Source organism: Eutrema salsugineum, unplaced genomic scaffold (assembly GCF_000478725.1).
Source record: "Eutrema salsugineum unplaced genomic scaffold, Eutsalg1_0 scaffold_16, whole genome shotgun sequence".
Taxonomy (NCBI): Eukaryota; Viridiplantae; Streptophyta; class Magnoliopsida; order Brassicales; family Brassicaceae; genus Eutrema; species Eutrema salsugineum.
Window position 1 is genome coordinate 3,058,325 of NW_006256858.1, and position 26,861 is coordinate 3,085,185.

The 26,861-nt window shown below is 36.2% G+C and overlaps 3 protein-coding genes across 3 annotated transcripts; all 3 read left to right on the forward strand.

The window, feature by feature from the left end:
• The first annotated feature begins 440 nt into the window (after window positions 1-440).
• On the forward strand, window positions 441-3,926 carry LOC18021520 (CDPK-related kinase 6). Its single transcript, XM_006404089.2, has 11 exons — window positions 441-1,225; window positions 1,474-1,604; window positions 1,752-1,793; window positions 1,890-1,998; window positions 2,085-2,163; window positions 2,257-2,553; window positions 2,636-2,745; window positions 2,877-2,981; window positions 3,089-3,151; window positions 3,257-3,424; window positions 3,507-3,926. Exons 1-11 carry the CDS (start codon window positions 668-670, stop codon window positions 3,645-3,647), a joined length of 1,803 nt encoding a protein of 600 aa, XP_006404152.1. The 5' UTR covers window positions 441-667; the 3' UTR covers window positions 3,648-3,926.
• Window positions 3,927-4,735: 809 nt separating this feature from the next.
• On the forward strand, window positions 4,736-6,305 carry LOC18021429 (probable 6-phosphogluconolactonase 2). Its single transcript, XM_006404090.2, has 3 exons — window positions 4,736-5,033; window positions 5,129-5,264; window positions 5,606-6,305. Exons 1-3 carry the CDS (start codon window positions 4,882-4,884, stop codon window positions 6,095-6,097), a joined length of 780 nt encoding a protein of 259 aa, XP_006404153.1. The 5' UTR covers window positions 4,736-4,881; the 3' UTR covers window positions 6,098-6,305.
• A 4,477-nt stretch (window positions 6,306-10,782) lies between these two features.
• Window positions 10,783-13,849, forward strand: LOC18021430 (GTPase-activating protein GYP7). Its single transcript, XM_006404091.2, has 5 exons — window positions 10,783-11,396; window positions 11,800-11,935; window positions 12,034-12,083; window positions 12,216-12,269; window positions 12,369-13,849. Exons 1-5 carry the CDS (start codon window positions 11,236-11,238, stop codon window positions 13,588-13,590), a joined length of 1,623 nt encoding a protein of 540 aa, XP_006404154.1. The 5' UTR covers window positions 10,783-11,235; the 3' UTR covers window positions 13,591-13,849.
• Window positions 13,850-26,861: the final 13,012 nt, after the last annotated feature.

Sequence of the window (26,861 nt, forward strand, 5' to 3'; positions counted from 1 at the left end):
TTATCAATATAGACTTATTCAATGTTACAACTTACAACAACGTGACTAATTCGATGTCAAACATATTTTAACGTCCAATTTCTTAAATGGATTCAAACCGGTTTATTAGACGGTTGATTAGAACCGTATTTATTTTGTTTTTCGCGTTTAGCATGTACGAATGACTGTGACCTATATAAAGATAGCCGATCCATTTTTTCAAAACTGTCAAAATCATTCATTCATATGATTTTGAATTTAAATCCTGAATGTTCTTTACTTTTAATTTCGATAATACCAAGATGTAAAATAATTTTTGAATTTTCCGTTAGTTACTATGCAATTAAAAGTTAATATCAGCCAAAAATGGCCAGATAAAACCACAGAAATGAAATCATTAATGTCACACGTCACAACGCTCACGTGGCTGTCGTAGGAGTCACGTTTCCCCCGCTGTCGTTTTAGCAAACCACCGGCATTTTTCAACGCCTCCGATTCGTTATTTTTCTTTAATTATTTTTTATTAATCATCGCCTTGTTTTTTTTTTTTCCTTTTGGTCTTTCAAACATTTTTTTTCCCCTTCTTGTTAATCTCTGAAGCTTATTATTCAACTTGGTCTCCTCACCGTCCGATGCTTTGACTTTTTTTTACCGATCAACTTAATTTGACCCCAACGTTCCGGCAACGATGGGTCATTGTTACAGCCGGAACATTTCCACCGTCGAAGATGACGACGGCGACATGCCCGCCGGAACCGCCCAGTTTCCGAATCGGGCTAATAACAACAACCACCAGACTTCAATTCCCAATTCTCCGGCTGCGTCTAGTGCTTCCGAAGTCAACCCTTACACAATCAGTCCATTTCAGAGCCCGTTGCCGGCGGGAGTAGCTCCGTCTCCGGCGAGAACTCCGGGTAGGAAGTTTAAATGGCCTTTCCCGCCTCCTTCGCCTGCGAAACCGATTATGGCGGCTCTGAGACGGCGACGAGGCACGGCACCGCAGCCTCGAGATGGTCCGATCCCTGAGGATATTGAGGAAGTCGATCACGGCAGAGCCGGCGGAAGCGGAGGCGGAATCGGGGATAGGCTAGATAAGAACTTCGGATTCGCGAAGAACTTCGAAGGCAAGTACGAGCTCGGGAAGGAGGTGGGTCGAGGGCATTTTGGTCATACTTGTTGGGCCAAATCGAAGAAAGGGAAGATCAAAGGGCAAACCGTAGCAGTCAAAATCATCGCTAAAGCTAAGGTCTTTCTCTCTCTCTCTGTCTTGACATGTTTAAGCTGTAACTGTGGACAATGTGATCCCAAAATCATAGAATGGTTACTGTTTCATCTAAAAAGAATCACTTTTTTTAATCTAGGAATAATTCTCATTTGAGTGCAAGTTTGCCCATGAATCCATGATTGATGGTAATTGTTATTGATAGTAGTTTTTTGTGACGTGGGAGAATCTAAAGATCAGATCTTTTGTTGATGGGTAATTTGGCATTTCAGATGACATCAGCTCTATCTATAGAAGATGTTCGTCGAGAGGTGAAATTGCTGAAAGCTTTGTCTGGGCATAGGCATATGGTTAAATTCTACGATGTATTCGAGGACGCCGATAATGTCTTTGTTGTTATGGAGTAAGTATGTCTCTTATCACAATTGTGTTCAGATTTATAGAAATGAACATTAGAGTTTGTTAATGTACCAGTGGTATGAGTAAGTATAGGACATTGAATTGACTTCAGCTATTGATATTCAATTTTGACACCCAATTTTGATTTCAGGTTATGTGAAGGTGGAGAGCTATTGGACAGAATTTTGGCGAGGTGAACAAAAACTGTTCCTTTCTCTGTTTTTTTTTTTCTTCTCAGCTTTGTATTGCGTATGGAGTATAATCTTGTACTGTCTATATCTTACTGCAGAGGTGGTCGATACCCTGAAGCAGATGCTAAGCGTATTCTTGTGCAGATTCTATCTGCAACTGCTTTTTTCCATCTTCAAGGTGTTGTGCACCGAGATCTCAAGCCGGAGGTACACATTCAGCTTCAACCACCGTGAATATCATACACTAGCTCTTGCTTGCTTCTTAAAACAAATCATATGCTCTGTGTATCCAGAATTTTCTCTTTACCAGCAAAAACGAGGATGCAATACTCAAGGTCATAGATTTTGGTTTGTCTGATTTCGCTAGATTCGGTAATGATCTATTTCTTTGTTCCCCTTTCTTATATGATATTACTTAGGAACTGACAAAGGAAAAAAAATGTGTTTTGTGTTGATCTTAATCAGATCAGCGTCTAAACGATGTGGTAGGAAGTGCATACTATGTTGCACCTGAAGTACTCCACAGATCTTACAGCACAGAAGCAGATATATGGAGCATTGGTGTCATATCTTACATATTACTCTGTGGAAGTAGACCTTTCTACGGACGAACCGAGTCTGCGATTTTCCGTTGTGTGCTTAGAGCGAACCCTAATTTCGAAGATTTGCCATGGCCTTCCATATCCCCTATTGCCAAGGACTTTGTGAAAAGGCTTTTGAACAAAGACCATAGGAAAAGAATGACAGCTGCTCAAGCTTTAGGTAAGTTCTTTCTCAGTAGTGTTAAAAACTAGAGACATTGATCGGTGAAATGAAAACATGAGTATGACTTACATATGTGCAGCTCATCCATGGTTACGAGATGAAAATCCTGGTTTGCTTTTGGATTTCTCCATCTACAAATTGGTGAAGTCTTATATTCGTGCTTCGCCTTTCAGACGAGCAGCACTTAAGGTGATTGTCTGATAATATCTTTGTTTATTGATCAGATCCATTCGTTGGTCAAGTCTCTTAAGATCTTGTCAAGAGCAACAACATATCTATGTCTTGTATATATCTTTATTTCGCTATCACTTGTACCACAGTCTCTATCCAAAGCTATACCCGAAGAGGAACTTGTGTTCCTTAAAGCACAGTTTATGCTCTTGGAACCAGAAGATGGAGGCCTGTATCTTCACAATTTCACAACGGTCAGTGAGTTTAAATGCTTTAGATGCGATTGTTCTTCAACTGGTGAATCCAACATTCTTCTGATCTCTGATTAGTTATTCAAACTCTTGTGGTAATAAAAATGCAGGCTTTGACAAGATATGCTACAGATGCTATGATCGAATCTAGGCTTCCTGATATTTTAAACTTTGTAAGGGCTAACACATCCATCTTTTGAATCCCAGCGTTTTCTAGTCTCTGCATAATTATATCTGTGATAATCTTTTCTTCTTTTTTTCCTTTTTGTTGATTGAAGATGCAACCTTTAGCACATAAGAAACTTGATTTTGAAGAGTTCTGTGCGGCTGCAGTCAGCGTTTATCAACTAGAGGCTCTTGAAGAATGGGAACAGATCGCAACAATAGCATTTGACGACTTTGAACGTGAAGGAAGCCGTGCCATTTCTGTCCAAGAACTCGCTGAGGTATGTAGGGACTTCCAATAAATTCTTTGAGATCTGTGAAAAACTCTTTTGCATGAATCTTGTTTTATTGTTGAATATGTAGGAGATGAGTTTGGGACCCAATGCTTATCCTCTGCTCAAGGATTGGATCCGGAGTTTGGATGGGAAGCTAAATTTCTTGGGCTATGCCAAGTTCTTGCATGGTGTGACTGTTCGAAGCTCGAGCTCTAGACCTACTAGGTGACTTCTAACTTTGCAAAAATCAACCTAATCATTTAAACATGAAGTTATTATACTGTCGATTCAAGACAGAAACGTGAGCAGCAAGAAAAAAAGGTACCTCTTTTGTATTAAGCATTTTATTTACAGAGGAACCATTTTAAACCAAACAAACAAACGAAAGAGGAAACTATTTTTTTGTATTTCTTTTTTTCTATATAATTTCCGGTTTGTATAGAAGGAATTGGATGGGTTGTTGTGGCTCGGTTGTGGTTTTGTGCAATTAGATACAATTTAACTTTTATGCTAATAAAATTGGAAGATTAACTGATATCACAATCTTCCTTTCGTAATAGTTGTATGAGAAATAGTCTTCCCCCATAAGAAACATACCAGTTAGGAGTATGTTAAAAAGAAAAAATTATAACATCCTTCTACAGTATTCAAGTGTAAGAAGATTGAAAACGATGTTGTTGAATTATATAGTTAACGAAACATATCAGTGATACACCAACCTCCTAAACCATTTCTCGCACATGTATAGTGAGTTTAACTAAAACTACAAGAATATGAAAATACTAAAGTCAGAATCATACATTGAACGTTGTCGTCTATCTCACATAGTCACGTTTATAATGAGTTCAACGACCACTGAAAGACAAAATGAAACAAGTAACAAAACTTATATATAAAGCCAAGAAAGAAAAATACAATGGTAGATGGACGAACCTATAATTATACATATATTTAATTTTTATTATCCGTGAATTTCAATAATTTGAAAAACTAATAAAGGAAGCTATCAAACTAAAACCAAATATTCTGGTCTTCTTAATAACATTTATATTAATTTAGAATAGGTTATTTGATTGGATGGCACCAATATATCATGTCTATTACAAGGAAAGATGTTAGAACTTAGAAGTAATGGAGATAGACGGAATAATAATAAGGTTGTAAGTTGTAACCGAATAAACTTTTTCTTTTGTTTTGACAGAAAATGAACTATACAAACAAAGAAAGGTTGTATATTATTTCAAGAATATGTACTTTACTTTTGTAATAACATCCATTTGTTTATCCAAGTACAAATGTTTTTTAAGCAAAAGAAAAAGATAATTTGTCTCACTTGAGTCATTACCCAATTAGTTAAGAACTCTTCACTCACTTTCCCTATAAGAAGCCAGATTCCTTCACTTGTATAACGCCATCATCAACACAATTCACAATCATCATCACAATCATCATCATCTAAGCAGATGGCGCCGGTGAAGAGGAGGGTGTTTAAGACAAAGAAAGAAATGGCGGTGGAACTGGCCAAATACACGGCGGATCTCTCCTCCAAATTCTGCAAAGAAAGAGGAATTTTCACCGTTGTTTTCTCCGGCGGCGACCTCATCTCCTGGCTCTGGTCTGGTTCCATATTTTACATATATACAAATCAAAAACTCTCTTTATCACTCTTTTCTATAATACAACTCTCTATTTGCTTGATTCATACAACAGGAAATTGTTGGAACCTCCTTATATTGATTCAATTGAGTGGTCCAAGTGGCACATCTTTTGGGTGGACGAGAGGGTTTGTGGTTGGGATGATGCAGATAGCAACTACAAACTCGCCTACGACGAGTTTCTCTCCAAGGTATATATATTCATATATATTCTACGCAAAAAACATCAACTTAACAAAGGAAATCTCTGCTTTTAAAATTCTAAAACCTATCTTTAAAAATGATTAGAGCTGCTAAATGAGTGTTCCATTGTTTAATCATGAGCTGGGGATTTTCTTCATTACTAGTATTGATATCAAGTTATCAACCAAGATAATATAATTTGGTTTACTTGTTATAAAACACACACTAAAACGTTAAGTCAAGATGACACTCACATCTACACAACATAGATATTTTTTTTTTTTTGTTATAACTAATGATATATAATATCAAAATAACATTCACGAAAATTTATAATCCTAACATCCAGGTTCCTATACCGGCCGAGAACATCTATGCCATCGACAACGGGCTCGGGGCTGAAGGCAACGCCGAGCTTGCAGCCGAACGGTACGAGGAGTGCCTCAAAGATAAGGTGAACCAAAACATAATCCGAACATACAAATCCTCCGGTTTCCCACAATTTGATCTCCAGCTTCTAGGAATGGGACCGGACGGTCACATGGCGTCTCTATTCCCGGGACATGACCAGATCAATGAGAAAGTGAAATGGGTTACATACATAACCGATTCTCCTAAACCCCCATCAAAAAGGATCACTTTTACTTTAACGGTTATCAATTGTGCTTCATACAATGTTATGGCCGTGTGTGATAAAGAACAAGCTGATTCGGTTGAGGCTGCTCTTAACCATACCAAAGACGTACCAGCCGGAAGACTAACCGCGGATGATGAAGTGGTCTGGTTCCTTGACCAAGCAGCTGCGTCTAAACTCCCTCATGGCTGGTGCTCTATCCTTTGATTTAAGGGAAGGGCTTTATGTTTTTGTCTCACTGAATCGGTTTGGTTTGGTTCGTTTGTAAACCGCATCGTGCTATTACTTGTTATGTTTGTGTACCATATCATATGGTTATCCATCCTCTTGTTTTTCATAATAATTGGTGGAGGATAATTACCAACATGTTGAATTAGGAAAAAAATTAAGAAAACAAATAAATCCCATCTACGAATTTTTTTTGTATTCTTTGTTCTCAGATCGAAGATAATATGTGAAATAACTAAGAGTGAAACAAGTATTATAGACATATTATGTCAAACACCATGATTGTCCACATCATGAAAGACATGAGAAGACAAAAGTGAGAACACGAATCTAATTCACATGATGGATACATTATACGTATATATATATATATATATATATATATATTAATTTTACCACGAATAATTGACAAGATACATGACACAACAAAAATAAGTAACATGCCTATTATAGCTTCTCCAACAAACTTTTATATTGGTTAACATGCCTTTCTTTGTCAAGGAACCCAATATTTGTTTTTGGAAGTTATAATCATTTTGTATATTTTCTCATTCACGATAGTATACTCAACGGTTGTGGAAAATTTTTGGTCTTTTTGTGCATTTACAAATGATGAGACGTCTATAGTTGATATTTCAACTTCAAAAAATATATAACAGATTCGAAATTTTGGCTATTCATTATTTTCAAATCATTTTAAGTGGGAAAAGTTTCAGTGATAAAAATTGTTGTATCAGAAAATTATTTGTAGTGAGTAAAATATTTTATTAACCCTTATCATATGAATATTTTTTCTTTCGCAAACGTTAGTAGAGTAACTCTCACGTATAGTGATGTAAGGGCTGGCTTCATTAAAGTCATAGATTCTCAATACGATTTTGCTTATTCAAAAGAAAATTCGCATATTCTTTCTTTTTCTAGTTTACAAAAGAACAAAATTTAGTGTATTGGGCAACCCTAAATTCTCAATTTGTTTTATTCAAACTGAGCAATTAATAAGTGCCGTGTAATGGAAATCTATACTTTACTTTCCCTTTGTATAAAGCAACGGATCTAGCTTTGGTATTTATCTTTCCCATTAAACAAACCTACCCACGTTGACAATTTTATCAAAAAAAAAAGAAAGAGAAAAAAACATATCCACAACACTGAATCCATCAATCACCACAATATGTATTTCGAATTTTAATTATTATTTTTTATAATGATTCTATTACAGTGGAGAAATGAGGCTGTCCAAGAAAACAATAATTAATTTCTCGGAATTGGAGATACATACATATATGGCTGTTGTGATATTGAGACAGAAGAAAACTTATGATATATACGATAAAACTATTAAGGAGTTGCCCAATAAAATGAAAATTTGTTTTTGATCATCGAATGATCGAATCATTTTAGGTTGACTGATTCCTTTTATATTGTATGTTATAAAAATCATGAACCTGATTGAAACCATCAAAATAATTTCTACATAAAAATCCATCAAATATTGTTAAAAGTAAAATTCGAACTAAAAGCTTAATTTTAGTAATCTACCTAGCAGATAACAAAAGTAACAGTCTGAGATATTTTATTGCAAACATATATTGCAAAATCAAGCTTGGGGAAAAATTCCAATAGATGCTTATTTTTTCTGAATGGAACAAGTGGTATAATTGAGTGCATTTCTGCAGATTCATGTCTCCTAAAAAGATAATGATAATAAACGCTTAATATAATTTTGAGGTTATAATTTAGAAACATGTCAACATCCATTTGCCGGTTGGATGACGAATGAGATGTAGAATAAAGTATTATACAAATGATAAAGATGGATGAAGAGGTCACACGTATTAAATCAACAGAACATAATCTAAAAACGTAGGTCGACTATAGAAAAACAAGAGTACTGAGTGGTAGTTTCTGGCTTTAGTTTTACAAAAATTCATTCGGTTACCTATCTTTTATTCCTTCTCCAAAAAGCTAGAAACTTATAATTTATGGTTTTAATTTATAAAGGATATTCACGATTAACAGAACTATGATCTGTGAATCATATAATTCCAAACCAAGTTTAGAGAGATTTACAAATAACAAGCATACGCAATACACTCGGATATATCTAAATGAACATAGGGTAAATGAGGAACTAAAGGGGGCTACAGAATATATAAAGTAAAAGACTACCCTAGACCTTCACGACTACTACCTCCATAATCCTTAATAATATGCGAGAAAAATGGCATCTTATGAACTTTTGTTAAATGTTCGATTCGTTGATCTTTATAAATTCTCTGTTCTGATCTTGAGTTATAATTTAGGTTTCTTCTTTATAATATTTTCTATAAAACTATTTTTAATGGGTTTTTGTAATAGATATCACCTAATTGTTGCTTAATAAAATAACTACGGTACCTTTTAGATTAATGAAATGAAAGTTTGAATATATTTTTATAAGAAAGTAACAATATATCATTCTTTTTAAGCACATTCATTTTTAACTTCATAGAGGATAAGTATACACGCCCCAAAGCAGAGCAAATGTGGATACCACCTGACCGAACACTTTCGCAAACAATAGATGAGTCCAAATTAACTAATGATTCAAATTATTTTATCGTAGGTTAAGGAAAAATTATGAAGTACTCCTTTTTTTCTGATTATATACGATAGATAGAGAGACGAAGTTACATAGTCAATTGGAGTAGGAGACCACTATTAGAGGAAAGTTGAGAAATCATATGAAACCAGAGCATAGGCAGCAATAGTGATAACGAGATGAAACCGAAGATGTGGTAGCATAGTAAATAATGAAAGAACATAGAGTTGATCTATTCTAGTTTCAGTTTTGAATGTCATTTTGGCTACAATATTTCTTCCAGAACCCCAAAGAAAATAAATAAATAAACGAAATGTATCCGGATCCAACACCGGAACAAACTAATAATTTGTGATATTTTGCATCTGGGGGATATTCTCAAACCTAATTCAAGTGATCAACGGGTAAAACCGTTAAGCTTAATAAAAAAATTGTTTTTCATTTGATATGTATTAGTTCATATATAGCATTAACTTTTCGATTGAACAAGACAAAAAAAAAATAGTTAATGAGAAATAAAATAAGAATGGGAGACATACAGCCATTTTTTTATATGAAGAATCATCATGTTTAATTATAATCATAGCGTGGTACCGATTTAATCAGTGTCGTCCATAGATTTTAATGATAACTAATTCTTTATTTACATCTATGATTGTCTTATTTATTTCGTTTTAACAAATTATACAACGTACAATAACAAAATGGCTATCGGGCTATGTACCTCGATTCCAAAACAACAATACGTAATATAAAATGTATATTATGAAATAGAATTATGCTTTTTCCATGTGCTTGATTTGGTCGGTTGAAAACATGGGAATTATTTCGGGAACCATCAATCATTATTCAAATCGTTTCCAATCTATAAAAAAATAGTTAAAAAGGATTAACACTGTGGTTGATAATTTTTAAGGTGGTGTTACCAAATATGTAACCCCTCGTACTTAACATACGACATTTCATTCAAAGTAAAAATTGTATATTTTTTCCATTTTGTTCAAAATAAAGTATCGTTTCAAACTTTTCTTTTGTTTTAACGTTTTAAGATATAATCAAAGTTGTTCAACTTTCTCCATAAGACACATCAGCATTAGAGAGGTTGACACATGTCATTTAAATTTTAATTAATAAATTTTAATATTAAATTATAAAGTTCTTAAAGAATATGAAAAGTTTGTTTTATTAATTGACTCATAATTAACATTTATATTAATGTTAAACAAACATTTATGTTATAACTGATTAAAAATATTAATTAATATGTATTTAATTTTTATATAATTGTATATTACTTAACAATATTCCAGATGTATTTTAAATTACTTTTTAAGATTATTTATAATAAAATATTAACAAGTAACAAATGAAATGATGATTATATTTATTTTAATTTTTTATTAATTAATTGTTAATTAATATTTCAGTAAATGTTAAACAAAAATTTATGTTATAACTAATTAAAAATATTGAATGATACTTATTAATTTTAATATAACTTTAAATTATTAAATAATATTCAATATGTATTTTAAATTAATATTTTAAAATTTTTAGAATACAATATTAACAAATAAGTAAGTAACAAATGACTATATTAATTTTTATAAAATTATAAAAAAAAAATTTGAAAAAAATTGAAAAGAAAAACCTGCACGTGCGGATATTCACATAGTATTAATAAAAATGTAAACAGATCAAATTTTAAAAGTCAACTATATTAATTTCATTTCTTAACTCACAAAGAAGAATAAATACTCCTAAACGGATAATTTGGAAAAGTTATCATATCATATTTCTTAAGATAGTTACGATCGGGTAATTCAAACCGGATATGGACAAGCCTAGAAATAATGTAAAGATGAAAAGTAAGGGGCAAATATATATAGAGTAAAAGAATCGAGGCTAAAGAGACTAAAAGTAAAAAAACAGACAGAACGTAATAAGATGGTATTACAGGGCAAATAGATAATTAATGAAATAAAGAGAGATAAAAGTGTAAATTGCAGATTTCTGAGTTCGTGGGTCCATAAAGAGAGAGAAACCTAAAAGTCACAATAAGCCTCCAGTCGCATTACTCGGAAGAGACTTTAATTTTTTGTTTTCAATAGATTCTGAAGAGACTGAAATTCCAAATAAGCCCACGTTTCTAAGAGAGAGAGAGAGAGAGAGAGAGAGAGAAAATAGAGCCAAAGCAAAAGTAAACGAGGAGAAGACGAAGACGAAGCAAGTGGTGGAAGACGAAACGCGGCAGGAAATTATTTGTTTTTTCCGATTTACTTTATCAGTCTCCGGCGAAAACGGAGTCGGAGAGTTGTTGTGACGGTGGATGTCCTTTCTTCTCCGGCGGAGATAGTTGTTCTGTATTTTTTTACCGCGCCGGAGTTTTTGAAGTTCTTCTCTGCTTCAAGGTTGCTTGAGTTGATTCGAAGGAATATTCGCGGTTGGTGAATCGTGTTTCTGGAGTTTGATTAGGTTTTACTCTGGAGGAGGAAGAGAGAGTTTGGAATTTTTTTTTGATTTGGGTATTAATTAGATGAAAGCTCTGAGACGAATTCAAACGACGTCTTCGTCTTCTAATCCTTCATCGCCATTATCATCTCCTCCTTCTTCCTCTTCATCTTCGTGGATCCATTTGCGTTCTGCTCTCTTCGTTGTTGCATCTTCTTCTCCATCGTCTTGTTCTTCTTCGGATCGGTGAGTCTCTTAGATCTCTCTCTCTCTCAATCTCTCTCAATCTCTGTACCTTCTTCATTTTTAATGTTTTTTGGCTATATGGTAATCCTATTGAATTAGATCACAAGATCTCGATTTTAGATTGACTTCGTGTCCTCCACATGAATGTGATTCGTGGAAGCCTTTTAATCCTTTCGTAGCCAATCATCAATTGTTTTGATAAATAATGGATTTTCCATTTGCTGAAATTGAATCCAAGCTCTAGTTTTTTTTGCTTATGAGTATTTTTAGTATAAGTGGATAAAATTATTGACATTTGTTTGGTTATTTCCATCTGATTTAGCTGGTCAGTTGCATTTAAAGCTCCATGGCTACTTCTGGATATCTACAAGTAAGCACATTTTTTTTAACCTCTGTTTCTCAGGGCTCGTCTCAAATCACCATGGTCCCGGAAGAAAAGAAAGAAGCCACTCAGGCCTCAGCAGTGGAAGAGGTTTTTCTCGCCCGATGGTAGACTTCGTAATGGAGGAGTTGATTTGTTGAAGAAAGTCCGAAGTAGAGTGAGTCACAGCCTAATGGATCCACTTTCACTCACAATCACAACCATTTGTGTGTTGTTGATTATAAAGAATGTTTTTTTTTTCTTATTTCCTTGTAGGGTATTGAGCCGAGCATTCGATTAGAGGTGTGGCCTTTCCTTCTTGGAGTGTAAGTGTATCAGTCAAAAAATTCTATTTAAGTACAGAAGCATATTGCAACAATGGGATCTATGAAAAAGAGTAGTTTTAATTAGAGGAAAGCGAGAAGTTTTGAAGCTAATATACACTTTTCTACAAACAGGTACGGTTTTAATAGTTCCAAAGAAGAGAGAGTTACTATAAGAACCCGGAGAAGGTGAGTGAGAGAGGCTGATTGGGGAAAGTTTCTAACTTTTGCTCTATTTTTTTTGTTTTGTTTTTCTCTAGCTCATCTGTTTTGATTCTACAAATGCAGGAAAGAGTATGAGAGACTACGCAGACAGTGCAAGCGGCTTCAAAAACACAATACAGGGACACTCAGGGTAAACAGAGTCAGTGAAACTATGCAAGATGAGTACGATTGGCCTCAAGTCCAAGACAGCGACAGTTCATGTTCTGACGAAGTTGTCAGTGCCCGCGAGTCACTCTCTAGCGACGAAGACATCATCACTGAAGACATCGGGTACATGAGTGAAGTTTCATGTACAGTTGAGAGAAATGGCAGCAGCTCAAGACGAATCACCAACGCTACCATCTCTACACTCAATTCCGAGTCATCAGATTCAGATTCGTCAGATGAGAGTGAAGTGGTACAAGTCTTTCAGTCTTCTGGTACACCGGATGTGAACAATACTTATCCGGCGAGCTCAACTATCGCACGAACAGAAGAGGATTTTGTGACGTGGCAGCGTATTATCCGTCTAGATGCAGTGCGTGCTAACTCAGAGTGGACTCCGTATTCACCATCCCAAGCGGTTATATCCGAGGACAGAGCATGTCGTGCAGCTGAAGCGGTAGGGTTAAAAGACTACAATCACTTGGAACCGTACAAGATCTTTCAAGCTGCACGGCTCGTAGCTGTTCTTGAAGCCTACGCTTTATATGACTCCGACATTGGTTACTGTCAAGGAATGAGCGATCTTCTCTCTCCAATACTCTCTGTAATCCCTGATGACCACGAAGCGTTTTGGTGCTTTGTCGGGTTCATGAAGAAAGCTCGTCACAACTTCAGGCTCGACGAGGTTGGAATCAGGAGACAGCTCAACATAGTCTCGAAGATAATCAAATCCAAAGACTCGCAGCTTTACCGACACCTGGAGAAACTCCAAGCAGAGGACTGTTTCTTTGTGTACAGAATGGTTGTTGTGATGTTCAGACGAGAGCTGACACTAGACCAGACGTTTTGTCTATGGGAAGTGATGTGGGCAGATCAAGCAGCCATCAGAGCCGGGATGGGGAAATCTGCTTGGAGCAGGATAAGGCAGCGTGCACCTCCCACGGATGATTTAGTGCTCTATGCAATAGCTGCATCGGTGTTGCAGAGAAGGAAACTTATAATAGAAAAGTATAACAGCATGGATGAGATTCTAAGGGAGTGTCATAGTATGACAGGGCAATTAGATGTGTGGAAGCTATTGGATGATGCACATGACCTTGTTGTTACTCTACACACCAAGATTGAACATTCTTTCTCGTAAAATTTTATCTTCGTTTTCGCGGGGTTTTAAGATCCCGCAACGACTGGTTTAAGAAGGTGGTGGGGTGGTGAGTTCCATGGTTCCTTGCAGGCCGAATTGGCTTGTGAGTATGAGCTTTGTCTGAATCCTGGCCTAACGAAATGAGGCTAGAGATTGGAAGAGAGTGGTGAATATAGAGATGGTGTGTATTTAATTGAAAATAAATGTATGTGTGTGTTGTGAAGACTGTGAAAAGATTTGAGGGGAGGGAGTTTGCAAATTCCAAAGGGGAGATTCTTTACTTGAGAAATCAGGTTTCTTCATAAAATTGGGGTGTAAAATCATATACCCATAGCACAAGAGTTTCGTTGGTCCGTTTGGCACTTTTTAATAATAAAAATTATAAATATACTTTTTTCTAGTAATTTTTTTTTTTAATAACCAAAAGGTTCTAGGCATAGTTCTATAGATCCCTTAGAGCATGTGCAGTAGTGAACCTCATTATTGGGTTTATCCGACTAAAATAATATATAAGTTTTTTTCGTTTTTGTAATGAACTAAGGTTATGGTTGAGGTTCCAGTAATGAATTCGTTTATGGGGTTCATCCGTAATATTATATTAATATTTTTTTTTGGAATTTTTTTTATAAATAAAATAAAACATCACTTATTTATAAATAAAATAAAACATCACTTATTTTTGGAATTTATCTGCTGCTCTATCCTGCTCGCGAGGATCTCAAACTGTTCGGTGACTCCGTCATCCCACCATTGGTGGATGTGATCAAACGTTCCCTACATTCATGACAAACCGTTAGCAAGAACTTAAACTACACATTACAAACCGAATGATCTTTTAACAAACCAATACAAACTTAATGAATACCTCGTTGACCCATTCCGGGCAGGCATAGTACCTGCGACCAGCTGCGTTTGCTTTCAACTTCACAACCCGCCCGCAGAAGCATTTCTCCGGTATGCCGTATGTGGCATCCGCGTAAGTCCAGTACGGGATTTCCTCAGATGATTCGCTGCTATAGCTTGGCATTATCTGTAACAAAAAAATAACGACCACTTTACAATCGATATTATGGAATAACTAACTAAAAAAGGCAATGTCAAGTGAAAACAATTAACCGAAAGACAGTATAACATGAATTCGTATTCGAAAGCAAGTGAAAACGGTTTACTTTCATTGTATTACACCCCAATTACAATCCCAAATGAAAGCCCCAAATTTTTTCCCCTTTTCATATGACCCTAATTTCACCGATTTCAATTTCCATTCAAATCTCCCAAAATATTAACTTCAATTCGTTTTCGTGTTTCAATGAGGTGAAATGACTCGAAATCGACACTAATAACCCAACCTAAACCACCGATTACAGACTTCAAATTTTTCGCCATGAAAACCAAAACCCTAATTTCCCTATATCGAATGAAATCGGGCAAAAGGAAGAGAAGAAACGCTTACCTCGGCAATAATCACGAAAGCCCGACCCTCGGTTGTCCACTACACCGGCAAAAATCGACGGTTTCGACGGATTTGACGGAGGCGACGAGAATCGTCGTAGGAGAGGAAGAGAGAAAATAAAAAAAACTCGCGACGGAGAAATGAATTTTTGGGCAAAAATTTTTTCCCTTCCCCAAAATTGACGCGAAAATTCCTCCTCTCACGCTTCGCCACGTGTCTGGGATGTGGGTTCATCAACCTCTTCCGGACGGACCGATCCGTCGATTTTGGACTTTTTTTTTTTTTTTTAAATCCATTTCGCCTATGAACTCGAGCCAAATCCGTCCAACGGACCACTACTAGATCTGGTCTTAGATCTGGAATCAGAATATGTTATACAGTCTTGTCTCAAGAGCCACTCGATCTAATGACCTCTAGTTTTGAAAATTCAGTTGATTTTAAATATATAATTTCATTTAAATACACAACTAAATATTCAATTCATTTGATTTTTTCAACGCTATTGGTCTATTTTATATTTTTTAATCATAAAAAATAAAATATTGTATATTTTTTTTTATAGTAACTCCACATTTTGAGAATAAGACGCTGGAGAAAAATTCTTGACACCATCTCTTAATCGTTGTGCCGAATGGTTACAGAGGAAGCAATAGACATTGTAATATGGCAAATCAACATTACTAACCAAAATTTTAACCAAAAAGAAAAAAATATTACCAACCAAAACCTGACATTACGATAGCTAGGGAAGACGATCGAAGGTGGAGAAGAGGAGAGAAACATAAGAACACTTAATTTTGAAGATTCTTTTCTTTATCATAAGGTTTACTTCTCACTAAAAAAAAAAATCTATATTTTCAACAACAATAGCAAGCGTAGAATTTCATATGTTTTAAAATGCGATTAAAAGATTATATCTAACATAAACCAAACGTAAAGCTTCAAGTGAATCTAATGAAAAATTGAAAAGTATGTTCACTGTGAAACTTGACTGAACCTTTCTTTCATTCATTGTCTAAATTTGTGGTTTGAGGAAGACAACTTTAGAGTCACAAAATACACTAGTCTCCGCTGATTTGGTTCTATCGAAAGACAACAATCATATGATTTTTTTTTGTTTTTAAAGAAAGACAATCATATGATTTATTCCTGGAAACAGATACATTAGGTATATATATGATTTAGATAAGATTTAGACATTAGATAAGATTTGTGAGACCATCAAAATGCAACATTTAAAAAAAAAGATTTTGTTAAAGTACGTCATTATGTCAATAATATTATGGAAAGAGCGAGACACATCTAGCAACAAAAAGAACAAAGAAAGAAAGAACGAGACACTAAAAAAGTTATCCTTCTAAATTATATGGTTCTCCTTCTAAATTGCAACATATATACGTCATTTAAAAATAAATAAAAAACATGACACTTATTACATATGGCTATTATTGTCTCTTTATCGTCTTCTCTTGATTGATGACGTAATGACATTTTACGTCATCTTGTGACGTCATTTAAAAAATAATATTATCATATATGTTAAAAATGGAAAAAATATATTAAAATGGATTACACAAGCTATACAAAAGATGAGTGAAGATAAACTTGTGAATGGAGATAAAGTTGTGGAGACTAGTCAGTCAACCACTGTTTGTGAGAAGAATCCAAGAGGCAAAGAAGAATGACTGACTCGTTTACTTGAAATCGTGATTGTGAAAGAATGAAGATGAGTTAATAACTGAACCCTAACCCGTGGCTTTAATTTTTTTTTTTTTATCAAAACAAGAACTTTTCGAATTATGTCTTACCATGATTTAGTTAGTCAGCTCACACCATGGGAAGAAAATTCGGTGATACATGTTGTTATTTACAAGAAATGGATTGAGAAAGACAGCAGTGGTCGGGATCGTGTCGAATTCATATATGCCGACGAAGAGGTAAATAAGTTGATATATTACGCTAGATGAATTTTTGGTGATGTCCGTAAAAAATTTGCCTTAATAGTTTGGCAATATTTTACAATCTGTTGTTTTATAGGGCTGCAAAATTCATGCGTCTGCTCATAACTGGATCCATGAATATTTCAAGAATGAATGTCACGAAGGAGAATGGTTTGAAATTCGCAATTTTATTGTCACATCTTCAGACTGGAACAATTGGAACGAACGCCCAACTAAACATCCTTACAATATCGTTCTTACTAGAGATACTACGCTTGACTTTATACGAGAGCCGGTATCTAATTGGTATTTCTTGAATTTTATCAAATTCGAAGATATTGTGAAGAGAAAAATGGAGCCTGCGTTTCCTGTTGGTAATAATTTAGTTTCTTTATTGATTTATTTAATTTCATTGTTTTTAATAATATTTAGTCTATTATTTGTTAGGGAATCATAATGTTAGTTTAACTTCCATTCTTTTTTTTTATAAAATAGACTTGGTTGGTGTGATCGATTTTGTTGGTGAAATATCCATGGGCAATGACTTTGACTCCATTTCAAGAATCCAGCCAAACAAATTTCTTGAATTTCATATAAGAGACCTCGAGTAAGTATATTTCTATATGTTATGCTAATTAATTTTATATAAGTATTATTCATTGTTGTTATGTTTACTTTTTTATATAGGGATGCTGTTATCAAATGTTTTGCGTTTGATAACTGCTCAATTTGTTTCGATAATGCCTGGAAATCGAGAAAGACTGATCGTATTTTCGTTCTGTTAACTGAATGGAGACTTGGTGTCTATAAAGGTTAGATACCCCATGTATATTATTATTGAATTTGGTAACTGAACTTCTACCAAAGTATATAATAGTGTCAAATGCTAAATTATATTTTTCTTTGTAGGTGAACACATTGTCAGAAACGGAAGAGTCAGTCTCGATTTCTTTTCAACCCAGAGATTACTGAAGTTCAAGAGTTTGCATACATATAAGCCGTGTTATCTTTATTGTTAAATGAAATCATAATTTATAGTTGCTAACTAGACATATTTATATCAACAGCTTCGTTCTGGCCGACAAGAAATCAAATATCAAACCAGGAAATTAAGATGTGCAGATGAAACCGGTCTAAATTATAGCACATTTTCATTCAAAGGAGATATGTCATCCTATTTACATTTATGTAATGAATCTAATATCTTGAACTTATTAATTTTGGTTTTGTTTTTTTACAATGGTTGTTATGTATTTTCGTAACATATTTTATTTTCATATCTATATGACTATCTGCTTAGATATTTATCAATAATCGTTAATAATTTATAACGAATCGTGTGATAGAAATATGAAAATTAAGTTATTAACTAGATTAATTTTATCATTATTATATATACGGTATTATATGAAATGATATTATCTTGTATTCTTGTATTTGCCAAAAATAAAGGACATACTTTGTCAACACTTAAATTTACAGTTTTCTTAACAATTAGATTTTTTGGGCCATTACCATAATTTACACTCTATAATTGCTAAGGTTGTGGGCTTTGATGGTGTATCATTTTTGAAATTGTGAATGAATTTGACCCATTTTAGATATACATTTATATTTTATGTTTAATTAATTCATCGGTTTATTGGCGTACCATTAGTTTGTTCTATATAATTGATAAAGTGTTGGGATTTCATTATAATATAACAAATGTTTGGTCAAAAATGTGATGGGCTTTGATTGTTTAACATCTTTAAAATTGTCATGGGTCTTTTCATGTGTGCACAATCTTAATGGGCATGTGTTATCAATATTATCCTCATACGCATTCCAAACTTAATATACATTCACATATTTCGTACTTTTGTTTAGCATTTACTCATAATCAAAATCATTTAATAATTGTTTAGATTTTATTTAATTACTCCATTAATTAAATATATAAAACAAAACAAAAAATCACGCCCGTCCACCAATGGACGGGTTAGAATCTAGTAATTATTATTGTTCCTTTATCGTCTTCTCTTGATGATGTAATGACATTTTACGTCATCTTTTAACGTTATTTAAAAAAATGATATTATGGTATATGCCAAAAATGGAAAAAATATATTAAAACTGTTGTGAAAACTTAGAAACTTTATTAATCACTGGAATGTATATATAGAGTACATAGGGAATCTAGGTTAAGTACAATGCCCTGATGGGCCTAATAGGCCGGTATAAGAGTCCATATATGATATGTGTTATAACACTCCCCCTTGGACGAGTGAACCGGGTCAGCTACTCAATCGGGATATCGATAATGCGCTGGGGAATGTTGCCTCATTAAAACCTTACCAGGAAAAACCCAGTGGGACAAAACCATGGTGAAGGAAAAAGAGTACAACACGCATTACTCCCCCTGATTGTAGCATCACTGCAGATCTCTAAGTCTATACATTCCTATCTGTTTGACGAGCTTCCGGTGTGTTGAAGTAGGCAATGATTTGGTGAAGAGGTCAGCTGAATTCTCACTGGATCGGACCTGCTGAACGCTGAGAGTACCGTCCTTCTGCCAGTCTGAGGTTGAGAAGAACTTCGGTAGAATGTGCTTCGTCCGATCTCCTTTGATATATCCTTCCTTGAGCTGAGCTATGCATGCCGCGTTGTCTTCATACATCACCGTGGGCTGTATGTCTTCGTCCATACCACAATCTCTGCGGATGTGCTGAGTCATGGAGCGCAGCCAGACGCATTCCCTACTAGCCTCATGAATGGCTAGGATTTCAGCATGGTTTGATGAAGTGGCAGTGAGTGTCTGCTTCATTGATCTCCAAGAGATGGCTGTTCCTCCATGCGTAAAAACGTAGCCAGTTTGAGACTTGGCAGTGTGCGGATCTGATAGATATCCTGCATCGGCGAAGCCGACTAACCCATCTTTATTTTGGTTAGTATAGAAGAGTCCTAAGTCTTGAGTACCTCGAAGGTATCTTAGGAGATGTTTTATACCGTTCCAGTGCCTCTGAGTTGGAGATGAACTATATCGAGCGAGGAGGTTCACGGCGAAACATATGTCTGGTCTAGTGTGACTAGCCAGGTACATTAACGCTCCTACAGCACTGAGGTATGGCTTTTCAGGACCAAGGATTTCTTCATCATCCTTTTTGGGACCAAGAGGGTCATCACTTAAGCTTCTAACTACCATTGGGCTGGTCAATGGGTGAGCTTGGTCCATATTAAATCGCTTGAGTACCTTTTCGATATAAGCCGATTGATGCACAAGGATTCCTCCTTTGATGTACTCAAGTTGTAATCCCAAACAGTACTTTGTTTTGCCTAGGTCTTTCATTTCGAATTCTGCTTTTAAGCAGTCGACTGTTTGGGAGATCTCACCAGATGTTCCGAGGATGTTTAGATCATCCACGTATACTGCTATGATTACAAATCCTTTGTTTGAGTACTTCTTGATGAAGATGCATGGACTGATGGGGTCATTTTTGTAGCCTTCTTTGATGAGGTAATCGCTGAGGCGGTTGTACCACATACGCCCACTTTGTTTCAGTCCATACAAGGATTTGTTCAGCCTGATGCAGTATTGATCTCGAGATGCATTTTTGTCTTTTAGTTCAATGCCATCTGGGAGTCTCATATATATTTCGTTGTCCAGGGGCCCATAGAGATATGCGGTTACAACATCCATTAACCGCAGATCAAGATTTTCTCTATGGCCAGACTTATGAGGAATCGGAATGTTGTTGCATCCACCACTGGAGAATAAGTCTCCTCATAATCGATTCCGGGTCTCTGTGAGAATCCTTGTGCTACAAGCCGTGCTTTGTATCGAACGACTTCACCGAGTTCGTTCCTTTTGCGCACAAAGACCCATTTGTGGCCCACTGGCTTGATGTGTGATGGGGTCCGGATGATCGGACCGAACACGTTTCTGAGTTTGAGACTCTTTAACTCCACGTTTATGGCTTCTTTCCATTTTAGCCAATCTGTTCGATGTGTACACTGTGTTATTGACGTGGGTTCTAGATCCTCTTGCGTGAGCGCAACATCAAGTGCTACTTTGTATGCAAAGAGTGCATTTAAGTCGACTTCTTTTCGATTCCATTGTATTCCGGACATATTGTAATTGATGGAGATCTCATTGTTATCTTCTGAACCTGGAGATTCGGCGTCCCGAACTTCCATTGAGGGTTCATTAGATTGAGTCTCAGCCGCGGCTATGTCTGATATTGCAGGAATCCCGGTTTCGGTTATTGCACCTTTTTTTGATTTCCGGGGATTCTTATCTTTGGAACCGAGAGGTCTGCCCCGTTTGAGACGTGGTGCAGACTCTGTAGCAACTTGGGTCTGTCCCGTTGGGACAGCTATTCGTACTGGTGCATTACAAGCTGGGATGTACGATTTGGTTACTTTGGTCAGGTCAGCAAAGGAATGTGGCAATTGATTAGCTAGCTTTTGATAATGAATAATCTTTTGGATCTCTGAATCACATTCTAGAGTCCGAGGATCTTGCCAATTTAATGATGTTTGATTCCATGAAAGATCTTTGACCAGCTTGTTTGTCTCACCACCTAAAGAGGGATATACCGATTCATCGAATTGGCAATCCGCATATCTGGCCTTGAAGAGATCTCCAGTGGTTGGCTCGAGATATCTTATGATGGTGGGAGAGTCAAAACCAACATATATTCCCATCCTTCTTTGAGGTCCCATTTTGGTTCGATGTGGTGGAGCAATGGGTACATATACTGAACACCCAAATGTTTTGAGATGGGAGATGTCTGGCTCATGACCCGAGAGTAGTTGGGATGGGGAATATTTGTGTTCACTAGATGGCCGGATGCGTATGGGTTCAGCAGCATGTAATACTGCATGTCCCCATGCTGAGGCCGGGAGCTTTGATCTCATGAGTAATGGTCGGGCTATCCATTGAATGCGTTTAATGAATGATTCAGCCAATCCATTTTGAGTATGGACATGTGCTACAGGATGTTCCACGGTTACCCCCATGGCCATACAGTAGTCATTAAACGCTTGTGAGGTAAATTCACCAGCATTGTCAAGGCGGATAGTCTTTAGTGGGAAGTCAGGGAAATGGGCCCGCAATTTTATGATTTGGGCCAAGAACCTAGCGAAGGCTTGGTTCCGAGAGGACAAGAGACAAACATATGACCAACGGGTCGATGCGTCTATAAGGACCATGAAGTACCGGAATGGTCCGGAAGATGGATGTATAGGTCCACAGATATCGCCCTGGATTCTTTCTAGGAAATGAAGTGTTTGTTTAGAGATTTTAACTGGTGAAGGCCGAGTGATCAATTTGCCTTGAGAACAAGCTGTGCACATGAGGTGTTGAGGATAAGCTCGGTTTTCTTTGAGGGTATGCCCTTGAGAGTTTTGAATTAGTTTACGCATCATATTTGCACCGGGATGACCGAGCCGGTCGTGCCAAATAGTATAATCAGTAAACCGGGCTTTGAGAGTGGTATTAGCTTCAATCATACTGACTTTAGCATGGTAAAGTCCAGTAGAGAGCGCGGGTATGGTTTCGAGGATTTGTTTATGGCCGTCTACGGTTTTAGTGACTAGGAGGGATTCTTTGTTCCCTTGACCTTGGGTTTCTATGTGGAAATCATTCTGTCTTATATCCTTGAAGCTCAGAAGATTTCTCTTCGAACTAGGAGAATATAGAGCATCTGGTATTTCAAGTTGTGTGCCATTTGATAGCAACACATAGGCATGGCCATATCCTTCGATAAGGTTTGAGGGACCCGCGATGGTGCTAATATTTGCGGTTTGATAGGTTAGGTTTATGAAGTAACTTTTGTTTCTTAAGATAGTGTGGCTGGATCCACTATCTACGACTATGGTTTCCATTTGCTGGTGTGCTTCATTATGAATAGAAGATAGAATTCAGTATTGAGGAATTCAGAAAATGTGATAAATCATAAAGTAAAGCAGTGTCTGAGGCAAATGGAAAAAAAAATGAAACAAATCCCAAAATGAAAAAAATAAAGAACAAAATCAAATTGTATCAGAGTTTCAGATGATTGAATTAATCGAGGAGATCAGCTGTTCCATAGTCCATGGGGTCGGTCTGCTCGTTTGTGGTGTTCTCATCATCAAGGAGGTCGTCACCTTCCAGGTTAGCAGCATCGACTGGCTGAGTCATGTTGGCTTCAGCAGGAGCTTTTCCGTACTTCTGGTATAGATCGCAGTGGATCTTGGGGGTGCGACATTGCTTTGTTGGGTGGTTGAACATCCCACATCTGGTACAAGCAGAGTGATCTGGGTTGGTGTGGCGGGTCGGCTTGGTGATGCCTCGACCACGACCAGGACCATAACTGAGGTTAGGTCGGTTGCCACGACCATGTCCGCGTCCACGTCTTCCACGTCCATGTCCTCGGCCATTACCACGTCCATTACCACGTCCACGGCGGTGATCTGAGGATCTATCGGGTTGAACATGGTAGGACTCTTGACGAGAAGCTGGGACAGGAGCCGATCCCGGGGGCCTCATAGCGCTGTTCCTCATAAGCAGCTGGTTATTCTTCTCAGCGAGGAGAAGACAGGACAACAAGTCTTCGTACAATGTGTGTTTCATTGCACGGTATTGTTGTTGGAGCACAACATTCTCTGTGCTGAATGTGGATAATGTTTTCTCGAGGAGATCATTATCTGTCACATCCTCGCCACAGAGTTTCCGGATGGCAACAATACGAAAGAGTTCGTTGTTGTAATCATCTACGGATTTGTAGTCCTGGAACCGAAGGTTCTTCCAGTCGAAATCTGCCTGAGGCAACTGGACCATTTTCTGATGGTCATATCGCTTTTTCAGCGCTTGCCACAATTCAAGTGGATTCTCAAGAGTGAGATATTGCTGCTTAAGGCTCGGGGCCAGATGATGGCGTATGTGACATATCGCCTGAGACTGTCCCTTACGGGATGCGGTGTTACCGTCGGTAATACACGCATCGAGTTCTTTCGATGCAAGGAACAAGCGCATGTCTAGGGCCCACTCGAGGTAGTTATCCCCGGAGACGTGAAGGGCCTCGAATTCACATTTCTGAATGTTTGACATCTGAAACATGAGATTGATTTTGTTAGGGATTGTTTTGAGAAAATTTTGAATGCTGATGATGAAACTTTCTATTTTGAGAATATTTCTATTTTAGGAAAGTTTCTAAATTTGGAAAGTTTCTAATTTGGGTAATTTTCTAAATGAAGAAAGTTTCTATGTCGGGAAAATTTCTATATGAGGAAAGTTTTTATATGAGGAAACTTTCTATTAGAGGGAACTTTCTCGGAAATAGTAAATTTTAAAGGGTATGGTTTTAGTTACCCCGAACATGATGTCGGTTTAATAGCTGTGATTTAATCGGTTAAAGCCGAATATAATTTCGGTTAATGAGAAGCAGGTTTAGCCGGTTTTAGGCGGTTTAGGAGGAACCCTAGGGGAGCCGAATATGATTAGGGTTTTATCTAGGGTTTTAACGGTTTGGAAAACATATTTTGGATGTGATTTCGAGATCTATAGGATCTGTGGTCGATGGTTTTAATAATTTCACAAGGACAACAAAGAAATCACGTGAAAAGGACTAGGGTTTAAGCATTATGACTTACGATTTTGAAGATTACAAAATCGTGAATCAAGCTTAGGATTTAGGGTTGATTTTCTTAGTTTATTCAATCAAGTGTTTCAAGCAAGAGAATCAACAATCAAATAAGCTGCAACAAGCTTATTAAACATGAAGAAAATCGAATAGGTTTATGCCATAAACATAGCTTGTTAGGTTTTTGTAGATTAGGGTTTTATAAAACGAGTTTAAAATCTTTGAACATGCATAAACTTGTAATTTAAACAATCAATCAAAAAGTTATCAATCAATCATCAGAGTATCAAACACTTTCAATCAATTAGAGATCGATTTTTTTTTTTTTTATAGGGTTTTGAAGTGTTTAAACAACAGGTTCTATGGCTCTCAGTTTTAGAAGATACCTTTTCCACCTTTGGATTTATGACAGGCTAATGAAACTGGGAGCTAATAGACCTCAGTTAGCCGCTACAAATTCCAAGGATTGATCACCAAAACTGGAGAAGCTGCTGGTTGAAGAAGGGAAAACTCGGATCTGGTTTTTTTTCGGTTGATCGTCGTGTACTGTAAGTGTGCGTGAGGGCGCGTCCGACGTTGGATCGACAAACGGTTTTCACCAGTAGATTTGTCTCGTCGAGGGCTTCGATTTGATATGTAGATCGTCTTCTGGTTCCTCACGGTTTGGAAGATATGCGTCTTTTAAGTTTCGACTTGCTTTTAGGGTTTTGGTGGTGGCCGAATTTATTAGGGTTTTTCGCTCAGAGAGTCTTATCGTGCTGATAACGTGTTGTGAAAACTTAGAAACTTTATTAATCACTGGAATGTATATATAGAGTACATAGGGAATCTAGGTTAAGTACAATGCCCTGATGGGCCTAATGGGCCGCTATAAGAGTCCATATATGATATGTGTTATAACAAAAACGGATTACACAAACTATACAAGAGATGAGTGGAGGTAAACCTGTGGAGACTAGTCAGTCAACCGCTGCTTGTGAGAAGAATCCAAGAGGCAAAGAAGAACGACCGACTCGTTTATTTGAAATCATGATTGTGAAAGAATGAAGATGAGTCAATAACTGAACCATAACCCATGGTTTTATTTACTTTTTTTTTGCAGTTAGTTAAACATTGTTTTTTTTAGAACCTATCAAATAATTTAAAATTCTAAACCAACTATTCAACTGAAAATTAAGTTGATTTGACCAATTATAACCAAAAATAGAGACCAATGACCGGATTTATCCTACCGATTTTAATAAAATTGGATCAGTTATAAATTTTAATAAACAGTTAAGCAGATATAGTTTTATCGACTGATCGGGTCGGCAACATGCTATAAAGTGAACTTTTCACTTTGATTTAACGATTCAACTGACATCATAAGTTCCAAGCGAAATCGAATCAACAGGCCATGAAATCCATGAGATTCAAATGAACCATCACACTATCTGTTCCAAATTTGAAATGCTTCCGACTAATGTTTAGGATAGTCAAATTGTGATTATCGTATAACCTATAACCTGGCCAAACCACTTCCAACATAATTATATTTTTTTTAGGGAATCAAAACTGGGTGAAATAGTCCTTCTACACAATCTTTCTTACCACTAGACCATAACAATAGGGATTATTGGGATCTAATTCTCCGTTATTATTTATCACTGTAACTCCATTAATAGTTTTTCAACTCTGTTCTGGTTATTTTTTTCCAAGTCTCCGCTCTTATTTTTTTTTCAAGTTTGCTCTCTTGTTTTTTTGTCAGATTCATTTTCTTTCTTTTTTATTACTCCACCGAATCAATGTTTGATAAATGGCTATTTAACGACAACAAAGATTTTTGTTTTGGGTTTAATGTTAAGAACAACAAAGGTTTCTATTTTCATTGTATGACCAATTCTGTTTTATATGCCCATTATTTATCAAATCTAAGTGTAAGAACAATTTTGTAAAAGTTAGAAAAAAATTTATACATAATTGCATTAGTAAAAAAACTAACTTCATCATAACATATACATAATCACATCGTCGTCAATTTCGCAAATACTATTTAATAGCTCTTCTCACACTAATCGAATTACGGGCCCAGCCTCGCGCGTTATGATTCATGAGATTCGATTAAAACAAAAAAAGTTTTATGTAATTTGATTGGCCATTTACTTGCGTATCGAATTTGGCAACCATAGCTAGAAATGTCGTTAGAATATTCAAAAGAAGAAAACATGCGACCATACACACTTCGAATTAAACCCCTATATAAACACCACCTTCTCATACTCGTTTCTTGGCAAC